Raw genomic sequence first — 23,576 nt, forward strand, 5'->3', positions numbered from 1 at the left:
ACCCTTTGATCCAGCAACACCACTACTAGTTTCATATCCCAAAGATACTAAAGAAAGAGGAAAAGAACCCATATATACAAAAATGTTTATAATTACTCTTTTTGTAGTGGCAAAGAATTTAAAATGGAGGTGATTCCCATCAACTGGGGAGTGACTTAAGAAATTATGACATATGAATGTGATGAAATATTATTGTGTGATTGTGGTTTTTTTTGGAAGGGGAAGGAGAGACATGGCTAATGTGTAAATTTTTTGTATGATTATATATAATAGTAATGAGTTGTGTTTTCTTGACTTCTCAGTGGGTGGAGGAAGAAAGAAGGAGAGAATTTGGAACTGAAAATAAAATAAAATTGAATTTAAAAAATTAAAAAAAGAAGGAATATTAGTTTTATTTTAATTCTGAAAAGGAGAAAATTTTTCTCAGTAGTTAATCTTTGTGGTAAACATATCACACAGAGTTACATAAAAATCTAACATTCATAATCTATAAGGAACTGATATAAGTTTATAAGAAAAATACTCATTCATCAAAGGATAAATGGTCAAAGCTAATCAACCAACAGTTCTTAAAGCCCCAATTCATAGCCCCAGGATTGTGTAATTAGTAACAAAAAAATAACAGTAACAACAAAACCAATTTTTTGAAAAAAAATTGTATAGGCAAAAATTAATTTCAGCCTATGCTAAAAAATTCTAGTCAGGAAATATTTGGAACTGGAAGTCTAAACTCAGGTAGGAGTCACTCAAGGGCAAATGGGGAAAGGGACAGACTTGCCTTTATTTCTCCATAACGGAAGGGATTTTGTACATCTCTGGCCTGAACAGTACTGTTGCCCTTGACTTGGCCGGCAGTCACTACTCCCTTTATGGTCACCATTGCCACCGTTTCATTGGAAGAGGTCCAGGTAAAGTTGCCACTACCACCTTCTACCTATAAGAAGACATATTCAAAAACTCTATTATCTCAAAAATAAACCTATGTGATAATTAAGGGCAAAACTGGGTTGGTGAAATAAAATTAAGAAAATAATCCCTAGAGACCTTCAGGAGCTGTGAGATCATAGTAAAGAAATAGCTAGATAATAATAGCTAGATATCAAGAATAATGTTCAAAGGGAAAAAATGGCAATATTTCATTTTGAAAGTCAGAACAGACAAAAATGTGTATTCAAGGAATAGTCTGACATTAAGGTAGAGGAGATTTGGGCAGAAGGAGAAGGAGCAATGAGACAGGAGAAAACTCATCATCTATCATACCTTCCAAGAGCACAGTTAAGTAGGCATCAATAACTGAGCCAGATTAGGATATTAGAGAAATCAAGAGAATTCTAGATTTAATAAGCAGTTTCAATACTGTCTGTTATTGCAGGAGTTCTTTCATCCTTTTGTACTTTCTTAGGCAATAACAGCGTATAATACCTGCACTTTGTAGCGATAGACCATTTCCATGGGATGGTGAGGAAATGCTAAAAAGGTGGGTGTCAGCTTAATTGGAAAGTAAATCTTCACTTCTTGCTGGTGGCTAATTTGATCCTCTAAGTAATGGCGAGCATCATCCTGCAAGAGAATGCAGAAAGTTACATGAGGGCTGTCACTGTGACGGACACTTACATTTAAAGAGTCAATAAACTACTTAAACTAAGAGAAACATAAGTAGCAATGGATGCTACAGCTGAGGTCCAGAGCTCAAAACACACACTCACGTAAGTTTTGCAATTCATGATGTGAATATAATACATGAAGGAAAATTAGGAAAATTCAGCTGAAAAGGGGGAATTACTTACCATGGTTCATGCATGGGTGTGGTTAACAATTTGCCCATCAAGTAGCTAACTAGGTGCTAAGTTTCTGTGCTGTTAGGGGGTGGGAAGAAGTGATGGCAACATGCGGATTTCACAAATTTTAAAACTATGGAATTTCATAAAAATCATTATTGTAAATTGTTTGTATCCTCTAAGTTTCTATATCCAGGTTACCCTGTCCTACCTAGAGCTGTTTACTAACAAGTTGGTTGACCCTATTTTTGCTAGACTATAAATTCCTTAAGAGTAAGGACCACGCATGTCTTGTTTGATTTTTGTACCTCACTGTACACATTAGGCACTTTAAAATGTTACTGAATTAGATTTAAAAAGTAATTTGACTAAAGAAAAGGCAGAAAAAGACAGAAAAAAGTTCTAACAAAAAAAATTCAGCTGCTACACTGCCAGACGCAGGTAAGGTTAAGCAGAGACCTGATAAAATTGCTTTGTTGACCTAGAGGAAATGAAAATGACTATCTATTGCAAAAGTGGAGCCTACAGGAACAGGTACCCGGGTGCAACTTGTAATAGCAGGTGGGGCATTTCCATTATTTTTGTACTCTAAGTTATTTGGCACCTAAATCAACATCCCAAATCTTTCTTCTATATTTGGCAGAACTTTTGGACCAAACACCCAATTCTACTGACCTCAATTAGTAAATTAAATACTCTTAAAATTTTTAATAGTGGACACATTAACAGGAGCCTAGAGAGACACTGTTATAATGAACAGTGTATTAGCCTTGGAGGTAGTAAGATCTGGGTTTGGACTTCTATGTCCTGTTTCTGTGACAAATATGTGACCATGGGCAAGTCACTTAACCTCTGAGTGTTTCGTGCAAGTCTCTACGAATATAAGTTATAGATGTAGCAGCTGGTTGGTAATGGGTAGAGTAATGGTGTTGGAGTCAAGGGGATCTGAAATCAAATTCTGCCTCAGATACTTACTAGCTATGTGACCCTGGGAAACTTGCCCTCTCTAAGCGTCAGTTCCCTCATCTGTAAAATGAGGATAATAATAGCGCCTACTTACTGAGTTGTTGTGAGGATCAAATGAGACAATGTGTAAAATGTTTTATAAACTTTCATGTACTATATAATGTGAGCAATTGTTATTATGAATAGCAGGCTGCATTGATGAAGAGTTTCCTCATAGGGGGCTTCCTATGAACCAATGAAAGTATATGTCTACATAAAAAAAAAGAATTAATCTAAACTGAATTTACAGCTGATTAGAGATTCAGGTTCCCCAAGACAGCTAATCAGTTATTGGTGGATTTTCTTTTTCTTACTACTAGGTTTTAATGAATATAAACAAGGTGATTATACCAAGCAAGTTAAGGAACTACTTCAACAGAATGAGTCTGATTCTTTTCTAAAATAACAAGGAAACTACCAAGAACAATTTCAAGAGATATCAGTGTAGGATAGACACAATGTGACCAGTAAGGGGAAAAAAACAATTGGATCTGGAAGCAGAGGACCAAATCACAGTTCCATATATCCTAGACTGCAGAGGTGGGGAACCTGTAGCCTCAAGGCCACCTGTGGCCTTCTAGGTCCTTGGGGGCAGCCTTTTGACTTAGTCCAAATTTTACAGAACAAATCCTTTTATTAAATCAAAGGGCTGCACTTGAGGACCTAGAGGGCCACATGTGGCCTCAATGCGGCAGATTCCCCACCCCTATGACCTAGAGCAAGCCTAGGTCACAAAGATAGTAAGTAACAGAATTGGGTTTTGCTTCAGTTTTCTCTTGTGTAAGATGAGGAGGTTGGACTTAACGACCCCTAAGGTCAAGTTCCAACTCTAAATCTACGATCCTATGACTCTCCTATCCTCTAATCTCGAGGATTCAATAAGACCTACTTTTATAATTCCCAAGGTATTGTGCTTCAATAGTTCAGTGGTGAAAATTGCAATAATATCAATAATGATAATAATAGCTAATATTTATACAGCACTTTAAAGTTGTTAAAGTACCTTAGAACAGATGATGCCTACCTACCACAGGCTCTGACTGGAAAGAGTGGACATTGGAGTGCCCCTCCTATAAGCTGCCCAGGGCAGCCATCTCATCATTTCCCAACTGGCTGTAGGATTTCATCATACTCCCACACCAGATATCCTCCCTTTTAAGCTTTATTTTATTATTTTAAGTTTATTTATTTGAGCTTATTTTATTATGTTTTATGTGTTGTCTTCTTTCATTAGATTGTGAGTTTCTTGAGGGCAGGGACTATCTTTTGCCTGAAGCATAGTAGGCACTTAATATTTACCGACTGATGTACTAAAACCAAGTTGAATGACTGCAGTGCACTGCAAATGAACACACACACACACACACACACATACACACACACACACACACACTTTGCACCATACAAATGTCAGCTATTAATACTACAAGGGTGATCTTTTGATTCCTACCTGATAAATGATTGAAGTTAGGGTGGCTTTTATTACTGTGACACCATCTTTAAGCATTCTGACTACATGATAAGAGCCATTGACAGTAGATTCCTCTTTTTCAAAGTATGACTGTGGAAACTGGTGCATCATTCTGAGGTTCTGAAAATTAGCACATAGCAAACACAGATCACAGAGAGGCTCCCTTCCCAATACCCTCTTAATCCCAAAACGTCTGGGGGAAAAAAAGGTTTTGTGTATTCATGGGGATAAAGAAACTACATCAAGATTCTTTAGATGTTAATATTTTTTAAAATCTCTGTTCTCTCAAATAGCTGGCAGGTATATTTGGCACACCTAAAAAATGTTGTAAATAAGAATAAGAAACAAGACTGATGACACCATTAGCATAATTTGTGCCATTTTGCAAACTGCCTCAGCTCTACTAACAAATAGCTGTTATGACCCTGAGGAGACAACAAGAAATAAGTTGGATGCCATGATCCCTCATGTGCTTTCCAGCTCCGAGGTTCTATACCACCTATCGCTAAATGGGCACAGAGCTTCCTACCAGCTATGTATGTTGCAGTCCCTAATCTAGTGATTCCACTGCCACCTCCACTGCCCTCTGCAGAGGTACAGGTTAGAAATTTGACAAAGGGAGCCACATCTCCCAAGTTTCATTAGTGGGGATGTTCCTGAATTCCCATTCTAAAGCAACATTTATTATGACTAAACTATGTAATTTGACTTCTTGGTCATTATCCTTCAAGGATTTGAGTGTTTCAAAATTGAAAACTACCAGCTTGCATCACTGAAGGCTGTGCTATTGATACAAAGAATAAACTTAACAAGGATAGTGATATAGGTATCTTCAAGAGACCTTTTTTTATCCATCCTTTCTCAGATAAAGCAGAAAAAGGCTACCTAACTATTTAGAACTTCCCATAGACGCACTCACATCAGACACGTAGATCTTGGTGCTATTTTTGTCATACACTTCGACTGTGATGACATAGGTCTGCCCCGCTTCCAGACTCCATCGATCTCCAGGTTGGACAGTGAAACCTGTATAAAAACCAAGCACCAGCATGTTAAGAATGTGTTTTTCTGCCAGGCAATGCAAAACAAAATGATGAGGTCCTACAAACAGCCTGGCTAGTTTTGTACAGTGGAGATGGTTTCCAAAGTAGACTTGGCTCTTCCCTTCAAACTGTATGGTTGTGGTCAATGTAACTGAATTCTTGCCTCCAAAGTAACAGTCACATGGGTGTCGGTGCAAAAAACAAAATCATGAACTATGCTTGTAGCTCCCACTGGTGATGGATCTGGCCAAATTTCAGCTCTTGGAGCTAGACCTATTGTTCCACTGGACTTACAGGACACGTGGGATTTCTTTTTTCCTGCCGTGAACACAGCCTTCTGTCCCTTCCTGAATGAGGTATCTGACCCAAACCCAAGAGAGAAGGAAGCTTCATATTACATGACTCTTTTCTTCTAAGTTTCTCACAACCTGTTTCAAGATTTTTTCTTCCAGCTGATGACAATCAGTGGAAATAAACAAGGTGAGAAAATGTCAAAGTAAAACTGGGTCTGAAATGAGTTTTACATGTCAGCTAACAAAATGGCCCTCAATTCTCCTGTGGATATTTTCTAATGCCCTCATTTAACTGATTAGAAAACTAAAGAAATTGAAGCTGAATGCTTTTCAGCTTTCACAATAACTAATACCTAAAAATCCAGGCTCTACAACGTATACGGTACAGTTTGGAAGTCCAGACACGGACCGCATATGGACATCTAAGTTTTTGCTTAAGGAAAAAAAGGTTACATATTACTGTAGAGAGGCATTAAAGGTGCAGAAAGCTATAAACTGTTTATCATCCTTCTGACAGCAAAAACCAGAATATAAACTCCTTGAAAGTACAACCTGAGTTATCTGTAGCCCCAGGGACCAGTACAAAGTCTTGCATATAATAAGCACCTAATATTTGTAAGCAAATTGAATATGGTTAGACTGAGGATCACAATGAAGATTCTCTTGCACCATGGTGCTCAAGATGGTGTAGCAGAAGGGGCTTGGAAGTCAAAAGAGCTGGGAGCCAGTCCACAGTCTACCACTTGCTAGCCTCAGACCTCTGAGATTCCATCCCACTTTGATATTCTACGATGTTAGACAAATCACTTAACCACTTTAGGCCTCAATCTCCTCATCTGCAAAATGAAGTCAGTATAAGTGATCTAAGAAGGTCCCTTTCAATGCTAAGGATCTATGGAGGGTCTCATAGTCAGAGGGCTGTTTCAAAGCTTGAAAATGAGAAAAGTGGTACAGGAAGAAAAAACATGATTGTTTGTTTTCTATTACTCAAAGCAAAGTTTTCATGCAAAAATTCTTTCCCTTTACAAACAGATAAATAAAGTTACCCAATATTCATTTGCCTTCTTTGCATGTTCATTTCAAATAAATTATATTCATTATTAAGCCCCTCCGATGTGTAAAGCATTGTGTTCAGCACTGAGAATGCAAACACACTGGAAGAGAAGTCCAAGCAAAACAGCTAGAAGGCACAGTGAAGACAGTGCTGGGCCTGGAGTCAGAAATAAGAGTTCCAATTCAGCGTCAGACACTTACTAGCTGTGTGACCCTGGATAGGACTCTATCTCAGTTTCCTCAGATGTAAAATGAAGATAACAATAACCCCTGACTTCCAGAACTGTTGTGGGGATCACATGAGGCAATATTTGTACAACCCTTAGCACAGCGTCTGGCACTTAGTGGCTGCTACAGAACTACTAGCTATAAGGATTACTATTGTTGTTTTCCCATAATGCACATGAAAAATCATTGTATAGACTGCCTTGCATCATTATAGACAAAATAAACCATCATTAATTTAAACCACACTAATTTTTAGTTTGTGATAATTGATTCAGGGACTATTCATTGTTGCTTTATCTGTAAAGAAAGGGCTTGCTCACACATATTTATAATGATCATAGAAAAGTGGGATTCAAGAACGATATTAAAAGCCACTTAAAGGCACCCACTGTTTTCAAACAGTGTTGGACACTCCAGAAGCATCAGAAGCCATTATACAAAAAGAGTGATTACCAAGCACTTGACTGATTGAAAAGTGCTTTCTCCACAATAAGCCCATGAAGTCCAGTCTCAGAGGACTAGAAGACTTGTTCAAGTTAACATCACTTAAGCGTCAGCACCAGCACCAAGGCCAGATCTTCTGTCTCCAATTTTCAGTGTTCCTTCCAGTACCCTCAAAAAAGAATGTACTAATTACAAATCAATCTTATATAGTCACCTCTGGGAGGTCACCATTTATTAGCCTAATTCTGGTTTTCACATATGTTTAGAAATAATAGAACTGTGTTCCTTTTAAGAAAAAAAACTATTATTCAAACTTCTTTTACTAATTTAAATCTCCTTTCTAATTAGTACAAATCAATTTGTCCTACTATATTATTTATTATCTATACATTATGAATCATAGCTGGTTTTACAGGCACAAGTATATGTGCTGATAAATGCTCTATGTACATTGACATGACCAAGATTAAGTTTTGGGCCAACCGAGCCTTCTTAATATCTTTTCCTTATTTCCTATTACCCAGAGGTCTTCTGTCATTATCCTCCTTCACTTCTGCCGAACAAGATAGCCATGCTAAAGCTAATCTCTCTATTTACACAAGTGATCCCATTCCATCTCATCCCTGGAAGATGCTTCCTCTGTTATTCCCACTCTCTCACTAAGGGTCCGTCTTTCTCTATCGTTGCCTGTAAATATACCTCCACCAATCAACCAACTGCCCTCTCCCAAGTTACCAATGATCTCTTAGTTGCCAAATCTAATGCTTTTTCTCAATCCTCGTCCTTTTAGACCTCTCTGCAGCCTCTGACACTGTTGGTCAGCCTCTTCTCCTTGATACTCTAGGTTTTCATGACACCACTCTCTCCTTGCACTCCTACCTGTCTGCCCACTCCTCAGCCTCTTCTGCTGGTTCTCCATCCAGGTCACACCTGTTAACCATGGGTGCCATACAGGGCTCTGTCCTGGGTACTCTCCTCTTCTCCCTCTATACTATTTCACTTGGTGATCTCATCAGCTCCCATGTACTCAATTGTCTTTATACTGATGATTCTCAGATCCACTTATCCTTCCCTGACCTCCAGTCTCACATCTCCAACTGCCTTTCAGACATCTCAAAATGGATGTCCTGTAAACATTTAAAATTTAAATGTCTAAAACTGAAATCATCTGTCCTCTTAAGCCTTCTCAATTATTGTAAAGGGCAACACCATCCTCCTAGTCCCCCAGTCTTGCAGCCTAGGTCTTATTCTTAACTCTTCATCATCTTATCCCTCATATCTAATCTGTTTACAATAACTGTCAATTCACTTTTGTAACATCTCTCAAATATGCCTCCTTCTCTCCTCTGGTGCACAACCACCACCCTAGCGTAGGCCCTTATCTCCTCAAACCTAGACTACTGCAATAGCCTGCTGGTGGGTCTCTCCATCTTTCACTCAGTTGCAAAGGTTTGTGTAGGTCTGTCCTTGTCACCCCCTACTCAATAAATTACAGTGGCTTCCTATCACCTTTAGAAGCCAACATAAAATCCTCTATTTGGCATTCAAAGACTTTCCTAACCTTCCCCAAACCCTTACCTTTACAGTCTTCTTACACCTCATACCCCATCATGTCCTCCAATCTAGTGACACTGGCCTCCTTGCTGTTCCCCAAACAAGACACCCCATCTCTCAACTCTGGGAAACTTTCACTGGCTATTCCTGAAAATAATCTCCCTCCTCATCTGCACCTCTTGGATTTCTTCAAGTTTCAACTAAAATCTAATCTTCCATAGAAAGCCTCTTCCAATCCCTCTGAATTCTAGTGCCTTTCCTCTGTTGATATTTCTAGTTAATCCTGTATATAACTTAGGTATATAGTTGTCTGCATGCTGTCTCCTCCACTAAACTGTGAGTTTTTTGAGGACGGGGGCTTTCTTTTACCTTTCCTTCCATACTTCCAGTCTTCTGCACAGTGCCTGACACATAGCAGGTGCTTAATAAATGTTTATTGACTGACAAAAACTACAAACCAGAAAGGTCATTTGTACATGAAAAAAGTAAAAAAGATGGATTTTCCCCATTCATATCTGAAGTACAGGAAGTCATACTCAAACTACATCCCATCACGTGCTAAGAGCCACTTTGGGACAGCCACCCAAACTAAGATAGCCCTTCACCCTCATGAAATGTCTTGGTACCCAAGGATCCTAAGATAAGGGTGGTGTACTTAGGAAGAAAACTTTTAACCCCTGGCACTGAAAAGGGCAAGACTAAGCCCTGGGACCCAAGGAATAAAATAACTGGAGTAACTGTGGGAATTCAACTCAGATGGACCCCTGGATGGCTCACACTGGCAGAAGGTCTGACCCCTCTAATTCCTTACCAATAAATATCCCTTAGCCCAGTCAGTCCATACCTCTCAATACTCTTTCTCTTAAATCCCCAATCAACTGAGGCCTTGTTTTCAGGCCCATCAGTGACTCAGAATTAGTGGAATCCTCTTTCCCATTACTTGGCAGATGAAAGGAGAGAAATCCTGCTCCTATTACAAGGGTAGGGGAGATATATTACTGCTGTCGTACATTAAGACTAATAATGCATTTCCCCATACAGACATTACCATGGTTACTAGGCCTACAGAATTATTAGTAAAGTATCATGTTTCCAATGGAATATGGGTTAAACAAACTCTTATAGGCTGATCAGAGAACAAATGACCTTTTGGAACACAATCTGTAAGTTAGAAACTGCTTGTATTTCCAATGTCAAATATTTCTAAATACAAAAGTGAGGAATGCAGTCCAAATCACCATTTAAATTTTTAATCAATTTTAATATTAATTTTGTGTATTTTTACTGAACAGATTTCTACACATGCAGCTCAAGTCAGCTTCTCGAAAGCAGTTGTTAGTGAACCTTAAGAAAATTATTTTGAAAAGTCATCTCTCAATTACCATGGTAATCTGGGAGAAACAATATCAAATACAATCTAAAGATTGTTCCAAAACTTCATTCCCCCCATTTATTCAACTTGAAAATAGTGCTATGGCTGCTAATAAATATCACACAAACTTAAATTTAGTCTCTTCCTTTTCCCTACCTTTCTAGCTTACATTACCTTCCAGAGAGGTGCAACAGAGGCTAAGTTATAGAGCAGAGAGAACGACAGAGAAGAAGCAGTAGCAAGAAGCCCAAGTATTCTGAAGAGTTCACGTTATACCCACTTTTCACAAGATCCCCTAAATGGAAGGGAACTCAGCATTTTCAATCTTACTCCGTACCTGAACGGGAGTCCTCACTACCACTAATCTTGTAAATGGACACTGAGTTTACCCTTAGAAATGCTCAGCAAGGGGAAAACTTGCACCTAGGGAAGTCATCCCTTGCACTACTGGAAAATTCTATTTATAATAAAATTTTGACTTAAAGTGACTTGACATTTACCTCTGAAGTATCTACCCTTTCTTCTTAAATTGTAGCCAGTAGAACCAAGTCAACTAAGTTTAACTCCCTTTTCCAAAGGAAAACCAACCCTTCAAATATTTGATGACAAATTCATCTCCTGTTCTCCAAAATAAACATCCCCAATTCCTTTTACCCTTCCCTTCTTGGCACTGAATTCGGTCTCTTCACCAACCCAGCTGCCCTCCTTTGGATGCATTCCAGTTAGTCAATAAATGAAATTCACAGAAAATAAAACAGTAGATATTTCAGGTAATATCTTTTACATGGTTCTTTGTAAAAGCGGCCTACAGAAAGTCAACACTATTATTGAGTACTATAGGTTAGCCCTCTTCAATGACATGTGCTGAATACTCCCACTAATCCATTTTACCATAAATCAGGCCTAGTATATTCAAGTCAACAAGCAGCTGTGGTGACTATGATATCATCAAAAGGATACTCTTATGGACAAAGACCAGATTAGTGTGGCCTAGTTGGAGAGCAGTTACTGTGGCTGTTTTCTCATCCAGCGAAGCTACCTCAGCAAGGACGGAACTACTAAGTGCGACTTTATGATCTTGCAGTTCAAGCTCATAATGTTCCAGGGGAAAATTGACCTCTGCAAGAAGTAGAAGATACAGAGATAAAGCAACGTAAATCAATAATGGTCTACTCACTGAAGATTTATTAAAAAGACCAAAACTAAAGAAAATCAGGTAGAAGATCTAAAGGAAGAACTATACCCTCTACTTCCACTTTCTATTTCTACTGGGAAGATTTTTCATATTTGCAAAGGAATTAAATGCGTATCTACTGTGGTGAAAATGTCCATACTAACGGTCTGATAGGCTGGGGAACAAAAGGTTGTGACTAATGCAATGAAAGGACAGCAATGAGAAGTGTAAGAAGCAATACACATTTTATAGGCCTCACATAATTTGTGGGACAAATGATTTTTTGTAACAACTACAATGACAGGACTGCTGCTTGATTTTCATAAGTTTTCTAGAAGCTTTCTTAAAAATAATCTTTGCAGTTGAAAATTTAAAATCGCTTCCATGTCACCACAACAAATTCCATTACAATGAAAACTATTGCAAAGAAACCCCCATTATTTCCAAGTCCTAGTCATGTCTTGTTTATCTCACATGACTTTAGTGTTGAATAATTTTATACGACTACAAAGCAACGGATGTACTACCTATAAGTGCATTAAAATAGGATTTGATTTACACTTTTTTATGTCCCCATGGTATTTGGAGCTTACCTCTCCAAATCAGAACACAACTATATTTAACTCTTAAACCTCATAGCCATGAAATCAACATATCCTACAAAGAGTTTTTTTTATAAGATCAAAGATTAGCATCAACCTACATGCTAAAACACTATTTTAATTTTATTACATTTTTACTGCTGATGAAAAATCATTTGATTTATCTATAAGGAAAAGAGTTAAGTGGGTTATGAAAACTATTCACAATTATTGGGAAGGTTGTCATAGAAAAAAGAGTATTATGTGTGAAACCATTAGTTACATATTCAGTTTAATTTTTTAAGAACTGTACATATGAACATTATGAATATTAAAAATTGTCTTTATATAAAAGTGGGAAAAATATCTTAAGATAAAAAAAGTGTATAATAAATTCACCATGATGCCTTAAAAATAAAATAAAATAAAATAAAGTCACTTCCATGTCCTCCAAAAGATTTCTCTACTATCTGCTAATTGTGATCTCAGCAAGATCAGTAGGTTATTGTTGTTTGGTCTGGGAGAGTGACACTCTAAAAACTGTTTGAAAATAGAGAATTCGGATGTTTTTAAACAATGAAACCAAATCAGCATCTTTTTTTAATCTAAATCAGCATCTTAACTATGTTGTTATCCAGTTCAAAGGGCAGCTAGGTGGTGCAGTGGATAAAGCACCACGGCAGGAGTCAGGAGGACCTGAGTTCAAATCTCACCTCAGACACTTGACACTCACTACCTGTGTGACCTTGGGCAAGTCACTTAACCCCAGTTGCCTCATCCTGGGTCATCTCCAGTCATCCTGATGAACATCTGGTCACTGGATTCAGATGGCTCTGGAGAAGTGAGGCTGGTGACCTGCACAGCCCTCCCTCACTCAAAACAAAGTAAAGTGCAAGTCATCCAGTTCAAGATATCACAACTGTCTATGTCTAATATTGGCATAGGAATAAGTGAAACTTGAAAACATAAAGAGAACCCTTACATACTTAATTGTAAATTGCCTTTATTTTTGCTGATATTGGAGAAAAGATTTGTCAAGATGTGGAGGCAAAATGAGATTGTGCAAAACAAATACTTACCTGTCATTTTCCCCTGAACTATCTTGGCAACTCTGTATTTAATATATGCTCCTACCAAAAGGTAGATATCATGGGATGGTATAAGGAATATATTCTCTAAAACCAGCAGACGTATCAATGCAGCTGACACTTTCTAACAGAGAAAAAAACAGACATTTAAGCTTCCATATGTATGCCTTCAATGCCAGCTTCAATGGCATTGTTAAAAGTAGCATTTTAAAATAAACTTTTATATCCTAAATTCTACCTTCAGATAATTTTAAGGACAACTGTGTATTTGATAATATATCAGTTTTAATCACTGATTTAAGAACAAGAAAGCAAACACTTTTTTTCCTGGGAGGGTAGAAAGTGATTGAAAAGTAAGAAGGCAAATAGGTAGAAACTAAAAGAAATGAGATTTTAATTTGTACTGAACACAAGTAAGAAACTACACATAAACAAAATTTGTAGGTTGAAAGTTTATAGCATGAGTTTACCTTATAGAAGGGTTCATGTATACGAACTTTTATAACTGCTGCACCTGTCCTAATTCCTGACACCAGAATCATATCCCCTTGTTTCTCTGCTTTTTCCATCTCAGTTATATACTTTGGTGGAGAATATTCAGCTTCAGAGTATTTTAGAATCCTAATAAGACAGAATTAAGTCTGTATTTAATAGTATCAGAAAAATCAATTTCTTCTAAAAATGGTGTATCTGCAGTGGCTTTATAGGAGAAAGAGGTCTAACTGTTCTTCCCATAAGAATTATGAGGAATGCATTTACTTTCCATATATCTGACTAATATTGAAATGGGACTGGAATCTGGGTTAAGAACTACCCTCTCTACCAAAAACAGAATTACTTACAATAATGGATATTTTTAGCTTTTAGCTAAAATAAGAGAAACAGCACTAGCAGTAAGACTATTGAATGAAACATCTTGACTAAGTGTGAGGTCCTAAAAGGTCCTAAGTTCTTTCCATAACAGTGCATTATGATTTAAAAAGCATTTATCTCATAGTCCTATGACATATGTAATGCATTTTTATCCCCATTTTAAAGAGGAGAAAACTGAGGTTTAGAGAAAGTAAGTGATTTGCTCAGTATCAGAGTAGGTATTCAAACGTATGTCTCTCAAAGTTCAGTGCTTCTTCCATTACACGACATTATCTCTTTACCTTGGGATGAGGAAGAATCTCTCCAGACTTACTGCACACCATTTCTCTACTAGAAATCTTCCTCTCCTAATAATCTATCTGCTTCCAAAAAAGTCCTAACAGCAAGGCCATTAAAACCCAGGAATATAGTAGCCATTCAGTCTGCTCTCCAGGAGCAGATGGGTTCCTCCTGCACAGATGGCATGTGTTTGGTTAGGGGGTTACCTAATTTTGCTAGACAACTCTTCCCTTTCTGATTCATCATCCTTGGCAATACTCCACTCGAACATCATCCCTGCCAAACTACTGAATGTGTTTCCTGTAGATCAAAACCAAAAACAGAAAGGGCAGAAAATACAAATTCAAAAATAGCCAAATACTGTGAACACAGAAGCTAAAACCTAACCAGTAAATGTTCCTTCATCAAAATATATATAAGTACTATTACAGAAAAAATTAAGACTTTGTTTGTAAACCATAGCACAGAGGGAGTTAGCATTTTGGCTGGATGGCTCTGCAGAGCAGAGAGAATTCAGGTTGGTCAACTTCCGGTTGTCAAATGTTAAACCACACAGGCTTTTGTTCCTCTTTACTAAGATCCCTTGCCAAATGGATAAGAATCAACCTGCAGTCTCCTGTATGGCTGGCAGATCTCCTTTCCACAGGCCCCTTCAATCATAAATCACAATGACATTTAAGTATCTGAGTATTTCTAATATTTTCACCTTTTACACTGAAAAAATTGCCCCTCTTTTAAGCAATTTTAGAGAAAGGCATAATGAATTAAAATGTCTTAAACAACATGGCAGCATTAGAAACAGCACAAAAAATGCACCATAAAATCACTAGATTAAAGTCTAACAAGATAGGGTATAATGTAAGATAACTACAAGTTTTGCCTTTTTCCTTCAAGGTCAAAAGGATGAGACTTAATCTAGTTAGAAATTTCAGAAAATGTTCTGAAATGTTTACCTAGAAACCATTAGTAGGAGCTCAATAGTACAATTTGGGTATATATAGAGAGTTCTAAGGGAATCATGATTTAAAAAAATTACATATTGGCCTTGAGTAAGACCCTAAATTATACTAATAAATGTGAATTTCTCACCTTGAATTATTCCACTTGAGAAAAAAATTGTTTCAATTTATTTATTTCCCAAATGGCATGTTTTCATATGTTAAGCACGAGATCAAAGTTACTGCTCTTTAGGAGATTAACGGTGACTCTCTTCTACAGTTCTTTACCTTCAGCATCCAATGCTCTCACCATCAGCTCCAACGGAGAATCATCCACATAGAGTTCCCGAGTTCGAGAAACAATTTCAATGTTGTCTATCACATCAACCTTAACATCACAGCGCAGTTCGTGGTCAGTCACTAAAATGAACCCAGAGCTAAGAATTTAATTCAACAAACCACAAATCTGTCAAGCCTCCCAAATTTTTAGATAAAGCTAATTCTAATTTGAATGAAAGGAAAAAGTAAAATATAATAATCATTTGTGAGATGAAATAAATAGCACAGGGACAAACTGTAAGATTTTCCATCTAAAACATAAGATGCATTAGACATGCAGACACATTATCAGTATACCTAAAGTGTGGTCCAGAGAACCATGTCATAGGTCACAAACTTACAGCTGGGAAGGGTCTTAGAGGTCATTTACATAATTCCCTCCTTTTACAGAAGAAAAAACTAAGGCTTAGAGGTTAAGTGACTTGGTCAAGGTGACAAAGATACTCAGTGGCACAGCCACAATTTGAACCAGTGGCTTTGATTCCAAATCTAGCACTATTTTCAATAAATTTGTCACACTGCTTCACATTAAGTATACAAAATGAAACTGATCAAATTAAAAGCTATTTTATATATTTGTTTAATTGCTTAATGTGTTTACTATGTAGAAATATTACATGTTCTGTCCATTTATTACTTAGGTAAATTTGCTTACAGGCTCTGTTCCCTTTATTCTGTTTTCACAAAATTTTAAGTTCAATTTTATTTACCACAAAGATGAAGCAAATCTAGTAAGGCCATGAATACCCTAGTATATATACCATGGGGTAAAAATATCATTTAAGGACTACACATAAATAAGAAACAGTTTACAATACATTTTGGTGTTTTGTTTCTTCAAGAAAAATGTAAAATATTCCACTTACCCAACTTAAAATTAATAGGAAACAAAATTTAGAGAAAGTAATTTTTAAATAAATCTCAGTTTCATATTATGGTTAGGTAAGGGAGAAAGAAGGAAGCAAAGAGAAAAAAGGAAGAGAAGAAGAGTCAGATGACTGAAGGAAAGAAATATCAGGGGCAGAGCCAAGATGGTGGAGTAGAAAGACGCACATACACATAGCTCCGAACCCACAGCCCATAGAACATCTGTAAAAAAGAACTCCCGGAGAATTCTGGAGCAGCAGAGGCCACAGAACGGTGGAGTGCAGGAGATTTCTGTTCCAGAGAGCCCTGGAAACATCTCGCAAAAGGTCCGTTGCGCTGCAGATGCGGAGCTGAGCCGAGCCCTGCCTTGGCCAGCACCAAGAGGAGCAGATCCAGGCAGGCTTCAGGGACAGAATCTCTAGCGGCTGCGCGGGTCCCTCCACCCACAGGTGACGGGGGTCGGTGAGAGGGTCTCTTTGGCAGGTCGACAGGGGAGTGGGGTGCCCCCATAACTCAGGCCCCCTCGGGAGGCAGCAGCGGAGGCAGAAGCAGACCAGGGCTCCCCAAGCAGGCAGGAGCCCGGATCCATTGTTGAAGGTCTCCACATAAACCCCCTGAGGGAACTGAGCCCTTGAGGCGGCCCTGCCCCTACCTGAGCACCTGAACTTAATCTCACACTGAATAGCAGCCTTGCCCCTGCCCAAAGCCCTGAGGCTGGGAAGCAGCATTTGAATCTCAGACCCCAAGCACTGGCTGGGTAGATTTGGAGGTGAAGTGAGTGTGAAGAGGACATTCAGAAGTCAAGTCACTGGCTGGGAAAATGCCCAGAAAAGGGAAAAAAAATAAGACTATAGAAGGTTACTTTCTTGGTGAACAGGTATTTCCTCCCTTCCTTTCTGATGAGGAAGAACAATGCTTACCATCAGGGAAAGACACAGAAGTCAAGGCTTCTATATCCCAGCCCACTCAATGGGCTCAGGCCATGGAAGAGCTCAAAAAGAATTTTGAAAATCAAGTGAGAGAGGTGGAGGAAAAGCTGGGAAGAGAAATGAGAGACATGCAGTCAAAGCATGAACAGCAGGTCAGCATCCTGCTAAAGGAGACCCAAAAAAATGCTGAAGAAAATAACACCTTGAAAAATAGGCTAACTCAATTGGCAAAAGAGCTTCAAAAAGCCAATGAGGAGAAGAATGCTTTCAAAAGCAGAATTAGCCAAATGGAAAAGGAGGTTCAAAAGCTCACTGAAGAAAATAGTTCTTTCAAAATTAGAATGGAACAGATGGAGGCTAATGACTTTATGAGAAACCAAGAAATCACAAAACAAAACCAAAAGAATGAAAAAATGGAAGATAATGTGAAATATCTCATGGGAAAAACAACTGACCTGGAAAATAGATCCAGGAGAGACAATTTAAAAATTATGGGACTACCTGAAAGCCATGATCAAAAAAAGAGGCTAGACATCATCTTTCATGAAATTATCAAGGAAAACTGCCCTGAGATTCTAGAACCAGAGGGAAAAATAAGTCTTCAAGGAATCCACAGAACACCGCCTGAAAGAGATCCAAAAAGAGAAACTCCTAGGAACATTGTGGCCAAATTCCAGAATTCCCAGGTGAAAGAGAAAATATTGCAAGCAGCTAGAAAGAAACAATTCAAGTATTGTGGACATACAATCAGGATAACACAAGATCTAGCAGCTTCTACATTAAGGGATTGAAGGGCATGGAATAGGATATTCCAGAAGTCAAAGGAACTAGGACTAAAACCAAGAATCACCTACCCAGCAAAACTGAGTATAATACTTCAGGGGAAAAATTGGTCTTTCAATGAAATAGAGGACTTTCAAGCATTCTTGATGAAAAGACCAGAGCTGAAAAGAAAATTTGACTTTCAAACACAAGAATGAAGAGAAGCATGAAAAGGTGAACAGCAAAGAGAAGTCATAAGGGACTTACTAAAGGTGAACTGTTTACATTGCTACATGGAAAGACAATATTAGTACTCTTGAAACATTTCAGTATCTGGGTACTGGGTGGGATTATACACACACACACATGCACACGCACACGCACACACACATAGAGACAGAATGCACAGAGTGAATTGAAGAGGATGGGATCATATCTTTAAAAAATGAAATCAAGCAGTGAGAGAGAAATATATTGGGAGGAGAAAGGGAGAAATGGAATGGGGCAAATTATCTCTCATAAAAGAGGCAAGCAAAAGACTTATTAGTGGAGGGATAGAGAGGGGAGGTGAGAGAAAAACATGAAGTTTACTCTCATCACATTCCACTAAAGGAAGGAATAAAATGCACACTCATTTTGGTATGAAAATCTATCTTACAATACAGGAAAGTGGGGGATAAGGGGATAAGCAGGGTGGGAGGGATGATGGAAGGGAGGGCATGGGGAGGAGGGAGCAATTTGAGGTCGACACTCATGGGGAGGGACAGGATCAAAAGAGAATAGAAGTAATGGGGGACAGGATAGGATGGAGGGAAATATAGTTAGTCTTATACAACACGACTATTATGGAAGTCATTTGCAAAACTACATAGATTTGGCCTATATTGAATTGCTTGCCTTCCAAAGGGAAGGGGTGGGGAGGGAGGGAGGTAAAGAAGTTGGAACTCAAAGTTTTAGGAACAGCTGTCGAGTACTGTTCTTGCCACTAGGAAATAAGAAATACAGGTAAAGGGGTATAGAAAGTTATCTGGCCCTACAGGACAAAAGAGAAGATGGAGACAAGGGCAGAGACGGATGATAGAAGAGAGAGCAGATTGGTGATAGGGGCAATTAGAATGCTCGGTGTTTTCGGGTGGGGGGAGGGGACAAATGGGGAGAAAATTTGGAACCCAAAATTTTGTTAAAATGAATGTTAAAAGTTAAATTAATTAATTAATTTAAATAAAAAAAATATATATATATAAAAAGAAATATCAGGGAAATGGAGAGGCAGAGAGAGAAACAAGAGATGAAGAGACAAAAAGAATACAAGAGTTTCTTGTCTGCCTCAGTTATTTCTCTTATGCTTTGTTCTCAATACTATTTATGAGCCTACATTCAACCATAACAAATATTTACTGAATGCCTCCTATGTGCCTGGCCTCATACAAGCAGCCCTCACTCCTTTCTATCTACCAGCTAGTATTTTCCAGCCATCCAAAGCTTTGCATGCTACTTTTCATTCTTTCACCCATGCCCTACACATTTCTGTACAGTCTCCTACTCAGCTGTCCCAAATCATAAGATTTAGCACCCTACCTCATTATGGCATAGTAAAAGCACACTACCTTTAGAACCAAAGGCTTTAAGGTGCACAATCCAACTCAAATGTTTTCTCCCTGTGCAATCTTGGGCAAGTCATTTAATGTCCCTTGGCTTCAGTTTCTTCATCTCTATAATAAGAAGGCTAGATCAAATGGCCTCTGAGGCTCATTCTAGTCTTACCAACCTACCATGCACCATTAGCATGTGGCCACAACCTCATTCCCCTTCCCCATAAAATCAACCACTAGATTGATGGAAGGCTTGAATCTTGTATCTTCTTAGACATCTTTGTGTTCCTCCAAGTGCTTAGAACATTGCCTTAGCATTGAGTTGATGCTCAATATGGGCAACAAATGGATGGTCTATTAATGTACCTCACTCAATTCCCAACCAAGGCTGTACTGGTTTTTGTTCCTTCTCTTACCTCCACCTGGGGAGGTGCTCATATTTCAGCCCAAGCACAAGTTCCAGCCTTTATCTTTGAAAGTCTGTGTTTTTTTCTCACAGAGACATGATAGCAGTCATTTGGAAGGAGTCAATTCCCTTTATATAGCTCCAGGGAACAGAACAGGAGCCAAGGAAGGAAGTTACAAGGAGGAAGATTCAGCTCAATATTAGAAAGAGCCTGCAGATAATTATGGTGTTTGAAAATGGATGGGGCTGTTTGTGGTATGGAGTTTCCCATCATAGGAACAAAGGATTTAGAAATAGACGGCCTTCAAAATCATTTAGCCTAAACTGTCCATTTTACAGATGAGAAAACTGAGACTTAGAGAGGTTAACTGATTTGCCCAAGGTTATAGAGGCAGTAAGTACTATTTGGCCACAAACTCATGTGCTCTAACTACAAATCCTGGGGCTTTTTCCATTATAACATGACCATCTTTTTCTGTCATCTAAAGTGAGGTTTGATGACCATGTGTGAGGAATGTTACAGAAGGGGTTTCTTAACTCATGAGGTGTCACCCAAAGTTAACATTCTATGACTGAAAGCAGCAAAGGCCTGAACTAGGGTAGCAGGGTGGGAATAAAAGGGAAGGTCTTTAAAGAAGAGACACTGTAGAGATAGAATTCACAATGCTTGGCAACTGACCAGATTCCTTATAAGGAATATGAAACAATAAACTTGATGTTGAGGTTTTAAGTCTGGGTGATTAGAAGAAGTACCACTGATAAAAATGAGGAAGTCAGGAAGATGAGCTGCTATACAGAAGTAGTTAAGTTTAATTTCGATCATACTGAGTTTGAGATGACAGTAGTACATACTATATAGGTAGAAAGTGGGACTGGAACTTGGGGTGAATGAATATACAGAGTTGATTCCTCAGACCTATCTCTAACAAACTTTTCATTCTCAATCATTTTCACTCTTTCCATCTTTTTGTACTCACGTTAACCTGACTTGCTCCAGAAGTCATTACTTCCTTGGGTGCCTTCTCCAGTGCTGGCTGTTATTTCTTTCATGCCTCTATATGTACTGGGCCAGAAAGAAGAGTTGGCCTAATCTTTGCTTCCCACTTCTTTTCTTTTTTGGGGGAGACTGGCTGGGCCTCCCTATCTTTCCCATCTCCAAGGCTATAAGTGTAGGGGGTACAGGCCAGATCCCATATCTGACTGGCACAGAAGCTTTGTGTGGGCCAAACCCCTAGCTCTAAGAGGCTTACCATACTGGTGCCAGATTTAGTGTGGAGTAGCGTCAGCTCTACTGCATCTCAGAACTCCTTGAGTTTAAGCAATCCACAGCCATAGCCTCTTCAGTAGCAGGAATTATAGACATGCACTACTATGCCCAGCCTACTTTGACTTTCAAATTCTTCCTCTGCCACTATGACACAGAAATCTCTCCTTAGGAGATTCATTTCACTCCCAACAATATTCAGCCCAAATACTCTTTCCTGTGATTTATCAGCCTCCAAATCCCTCCCCCCTCCTTTCCTGAGAGGTTTAGTATTGAGCAAACTGAATTGATTCTGTATCATTTTCTTATTGATCCTACTGATAATTAATTGCTTTTGTCCTGTAACTGCTAAGTCATGGCTCTGTGTCTCTGAACTTAGTTCAGAGATTCAGCTGGTCTGTAATGAGTTAAGTTTAAAAATCCAGCTCTCCTGCTAGTCACCAGTTTATTCTTGCCTCAAGGAATTTAACTGACCTTGGGGGATGGGTACATCACTGAGCTATCTTTCAAGAAGTCTTGTTTGTTATACTGTACCTGGACTCTCATGAGGGAAAAAGGGAGTTGTTACTAGCCCCTATTACCAAACTTCCAACCAATCATGACATTCCCTGCACCTCAGCTCTATAACCAATCATGTTGTCTTCAATTCCATGATGTTATCTACCCTGCTCTATTTTTTGTTTTTACTACCCAAAGTCTATATAAGGGATACTGTTCTTTTGTTTGGGGTCTTTGGCACAAACACAGACAAGCTACCAACCCATTTATTGACAGACTGCCCTTAACAAATGTTATCTTGCATGGGGAACTGCCTCGGTTTACCCTTTTGTTAAATTTCACTTCCAACAGTATTGGGTGTACACACACACACACACACACACTGAATGCCCAGTTCACCAACTCCTAAAATACTATGACCGATACATATCTAAATGTATCTCTCTCTACACATCACAAACACACACACACACACACACCTATACATAACACCCTTGTAAACACCCCAAATGCCCACTTTACCAGTAGTTCTAAATTACTATGACTTGTAGCTTCACTAAAGCTCAGGGAACTCCCAAATAAGGAAACTACCGCTACCAATACAGGTTGGCCCCCTTTTTACAACTTCTTAGAGAGTTATCTAGCACAGTGGTGTCACCATATGTGAGGATTACTGTAGTTGTGTACTGACTTAGAAAACCACATATTAACACTATCTCTGTTCTACTATATTTTTATTTTGTTAAATATTTCTCAACAACATTTTAAGCTGGTTCTAGAGCAGTAAGAGGTTAAGTGACAAGTGTGGTCAAACAACCAATACATGTCAAGAGAAGGAACTAGAAACCAGGTCTTTCTGATTCCAGGGCCAGCTCTTTCTCCATTGCCCCATTCTGTACATATGTACACTACAATGTATATAATTATCACCAAAGTAGTAATGTAATAAGGACCTATGATTTCACTGGCATGAAAATCCTAGATGAAGAAACTCCTTCTACCAATGCAGGTCAGTACCTTTGCTACAACTACAGTCTTAGAAAGTTGCCTAGAGCACAGAGGGGTCACACAGCTAGTATGTATTAAAGGAAGCACCTGAACCCAGGTGTTCCTGGCTTTGAGGCCAATTTTCTATCCATTATGTCATGCTGTATTTCCAGTACATGTATATAACTTACATAATAGGTAAATGTACACATATCATGGGTGCATGCTCAAAACAATTTTATCAATGAGGTACATAATGGAAAAAGTTTAGATGCCTCTGGTCCAGGAAATATGATGAGGTGATGAAGGTCTGAACCATATAAATGAAGAGAAAAGGATGAGGGGGAAGGAAGATCTTGTAGTGTATGGATTTTTAAGACCTGGCAACTGAGTGGATATGTAGGCTGAGGAAAAGTGAAGTGAAAATGACTCTAAAGTTGTAAATCTGGATGACTTAAAGTATGGTATTACCCTCAAAAGAAACAGGGAAGTTCAGAAAAGGGGGAGATTTCAAATGTTTGAAAGACTATCACCCAAAAGAAGGAGCACAGTTGTTCTACTTTGGCCCTACAGAACAGACCTAAAAGCAATGCGTAGAATTTGCAGAGGCAAATTTAGCTTTGATGAAAGACACAACTTCCTAAGCAATCTAAAAGTGGGATAAGCTTCCTCACATGGGAGTAAGTTTCTGCTTCCTGGAGGTCCTAATGCAAAGGCTGGCTGGCACACTTAAAGGGGGATTCTTCAGGTATAGGTTA

General features: G+C 38.5%; 1 protein-coding gene across 6 annotated transcripts in view; it reads right to left on the minus strand.

Moving 5' to 3' along the window:
- NUP210L (nucleoporin 210 like) overlaps positions 1–23,576 on the minus strand; it is a 119,806-nt gene that overhangs the window by 88,029 nt on the left and 8,201 nt on the right. For all 6 annotated transcript variants that reach the window (XM_072637755.1, XM_072637757.1, XM_072637756.1 and 3 more), the window contains exons 3-12: positions 15,463–15,594; positions 14,443–14,536; positions 13,555–13,705; positions 13,076–13,208; positions 11,202–11,360; positions 5,944–6,012; positions 5,174–5,280; positions 4,234–4,374; positions 1,423–1,560; positions 779–934 (exon numbers count right to left, since the gene is read on the minus strand). In XM_072637755.1, coding sequence (XP_072493856.1) covers positions 779–934; positions 1,423–1,560; positions 4,234–4,374; positions 5,174–5,280; positions 5,944–6,012; positions 11,202–11,360; positions 13,076–13,208; positions 13,555–13,705; positions 14,443–14,536; positions 15,463–15,594 — 1,280 coding nt within the window. The remainder of the gene's footprint in view (positions 1–778; positions 935–1,422; positions 1,561–4,233; positions 4,375–5,173; positions 5,281–5,943; positions 6,013–11,201; positions 11,361–13,075; positions 13,209–13,554; positions 13,706–14,442; positions 14,537–15,462; positions 15,595–23,576) is intronic.

Source organism: Notamacropus eugenii, chromosome 2 (assembly GCF_028372415.1).
Source record: "Notamacropus eugenii isolate mMacEug1 chromosome 2, mMacEug1.pri_v2, whole genome shotgun sequence".
In the NCBI taxonomy this organism is placed as follows: Eukaryota; Metazoa; Chordata; class Mammalia; order Diprotodontia; family Macropodidae; genus Notamacropus; species Notamacropus eugenii.